The sequence below is a fragment of the Myotis brandtii genome, unplaced genomic scaffold (assembly GCF_000412655.1).
Source record: "Myotis brandtii unplaced genomic scaffold, ASM41265v1 scaffold601, whole genome shotgun sequence".
NCBI lineage: Eukaryota > Metazoa > Chordata > Mammalia > Chiroptera > Vespertilionidae > Myotis > Myotis brandtii.
The window spans coordinates 986153-988383 of record NW_005370276.1 but is presented as its reverse complement, the minus strand read 5'-3'; the positions used below and the strand labels follow the sequence as shown (position 1 = coordinate 988383).

At 46.9% G+C, this 2231-nt stretch overlaps 1 protein-coding gene across 1 annotated transcript in view; it reads right to left on the bottom strand.

The window, feature by feature from the left end:
* Positions 1 to 2030, bottom strand: part of LIN7B (lin-7 homolog B (C. elegans)) — a 6208-nt gene extending 4178 nt beyond the window's left edge. The window contains exon 1 of the mRNA XM_005879604.2: positions 1942 to 2030. Coding sequence (XP_005879666.2) covers positions 1942 to 2030 — 89 coding nt within the window. The remainder of the gene's footprint in view (positions 1 to 1941) is intronic.
* Between the last annotated feature and the right edge of the window lie 201 nt (positions 2031 to 2231).

The window sequence follows — 2231 nt, the reverse complement described above, 5'->3', positions numbered from 1 at the left end:
GCCTGCGCTTCTCTCCCTGCGCCGCGGGCGGCCGCCGCACCTGCTGTCGCCCCTGTCTGACTGTCCTATTGCAGCCTCTGTCTGCACCTCCTTACATCCGTCTGTCCTGCCCGCCACAGCTGTGTGTCCCCTCGCTATCCCTTTTTCCCATGAAGTGGACAAACGTATATGAAACATCTGGGCCCAAGATGATGGACAGGATGGTGAACAGGCCAGACAAACCCACTGCCTTCACGGAGCTTAGGTTATGATGAAGGGGGAGGTAGACAACCAACAAGACTGTGATCAGAATTGGGAGTGGGGACGGGATGATCTAAGAGGGACATTAACAGAGTCCTTGGAGCCCTAGCCGGTTTGGATAGAGCTCAGTGGATAGAGCATCGGCCTATGGACTGAAGGGTCCCTGGTTCGATTCTGGTCAGGGGCACATGCCCAGGTTGTGGGCTCCATCCCCAGCAGGGGGCGTGCGGAAGGCAGCCAAGTCAATGATTCTCTCATCATTGATGTTTCTATCTCTCTCCCCCTCTCCCTTCCTCTCTGAAATCAAAATATTTTTTTTTAAAAAAAGAGAGAATCCTTGGAGGTAAAAAGAGGAGGGATGTGGGTCACTTTCCCGGCAGAAAGAGCCCATGCAATAATTGCAGTGTATGATGGTTTATGATGGTGAGGATGTGGGCAGGGTAGTTTATGCATGGACTTGTGTGTTGGCACATGCATGTTGAGGATTTTGAACTTACAATAACTCTGAAGAATAAAATGTGGGATTCAGTTGTGTATTTGAAGATCACTGTGGCCACCGTGTGGCGACTGGATTGGATGGGAGCAAGAGTGGAGGCAGGGGGCAGGGCAGTCAGAGGCTTTCCGAGCATCCCTTGATGGCATAGAGCAGTGGTCGGCAAACTCATTAGTCAACAGAGCCAAATATCAACAGTACAACGATTGAAATTTCTTTTGAGAGCCAAATTTTTTTAACTTAAATTATATAGGTAGGTGCATTGTTATTAACTTAATTAGGGTACTCCTAAGGCTTAGGAAGAGCCACACTCAAGGGGCCAAAGAGCCACATGTGGCTCTCGAGCCGCAGTTTGCCGACCACTGGCATAGAGGATAGGGGGGCCGATTTGGAAATGTCTGGACATGTCTTGGTCACTGTATATGAGGACAGGAAGATGGAGGAGGGGTATAAAGGTATTTGTGGGGCCTTTTGCTCTGATAGTCTATGGTGGAGGAGGTTTATTGGACATTCTGAATTTGAGGAGTCTTGTGCAGTACCCAAAGCCTGCAAACATTTTTGAGAATTTGGACAAAGGTGGTAAATAAAACCGTATGAGTGGACAGGAATGCTGGGGCAAAGCTATAGAATGAAGAGGATCTTGGATTGAGTCCCCCAAACTTCTAACATTTAAAGTAAGGAAGAGGGCTTCTCCCTCAGCCTGGGCCCTGGTCGGGGCTCGAGCAGGAGGCAATCAATCGATGTGTTTCTCTTACATCAATATTTCTGTCTGTCCTTCCTTCTCTCTATAAATCAATGGAAAAAGCCCTAGCCGGTTTGGCTCAGTGGATAGAGTGTCGGCCTGCAGACTGAAGGGTCCCTGGTTTGATTCCAGTCAGGTCAAGGTTGCAGGCTCCTCCCCGGTTTGGTCAGGGTGCGTGCAGGAGGCAACCAATCAATGTGTTTCTTTCACATCGATATTTCTCTCTGTCTTTCCTTTTCTATCTTCCACTCTCTCTAAAAATCAATGGAAAAATATCCTTGGGTGAGGAATAAAATTTAAAAAATAATAATAAAGTAAGGAAGAGGAAAATAAATGGCCAGAAAAGGAGGAAAATCAGGTGAGACACCATGAGAAGAGTTCTTAAAGAGGGTGGACAGTTGTATCAGATGCTCTAGACTAGGGGCCAAAGGAATGTAGGAGAGATTGAAGTGTGGCTGTACCTCACCACTGGCTGGATGGGGGTATGGAGTCCAGAAAAGGGCTTTTGCAAAGCCAGCGGAGGTTTGCAAGTTTGTCTACACGTCTCTCCTTCATAGTATCGCTTTTTCTATTTTAACAAAAAGTAATCTACTTGAATCTAAAAATAAAATCAAGTTACCAAAGAATCTATATGCAGATATGTATAGCCCATGGACACAGACAATACTAAGGTGAAGGTCTGGGGTGGGTGGAAGCTGGGTGGAGTGGAGACTTGGGGAGAAAATAGGGGACATCTGTAATACTGTCAACAATAAA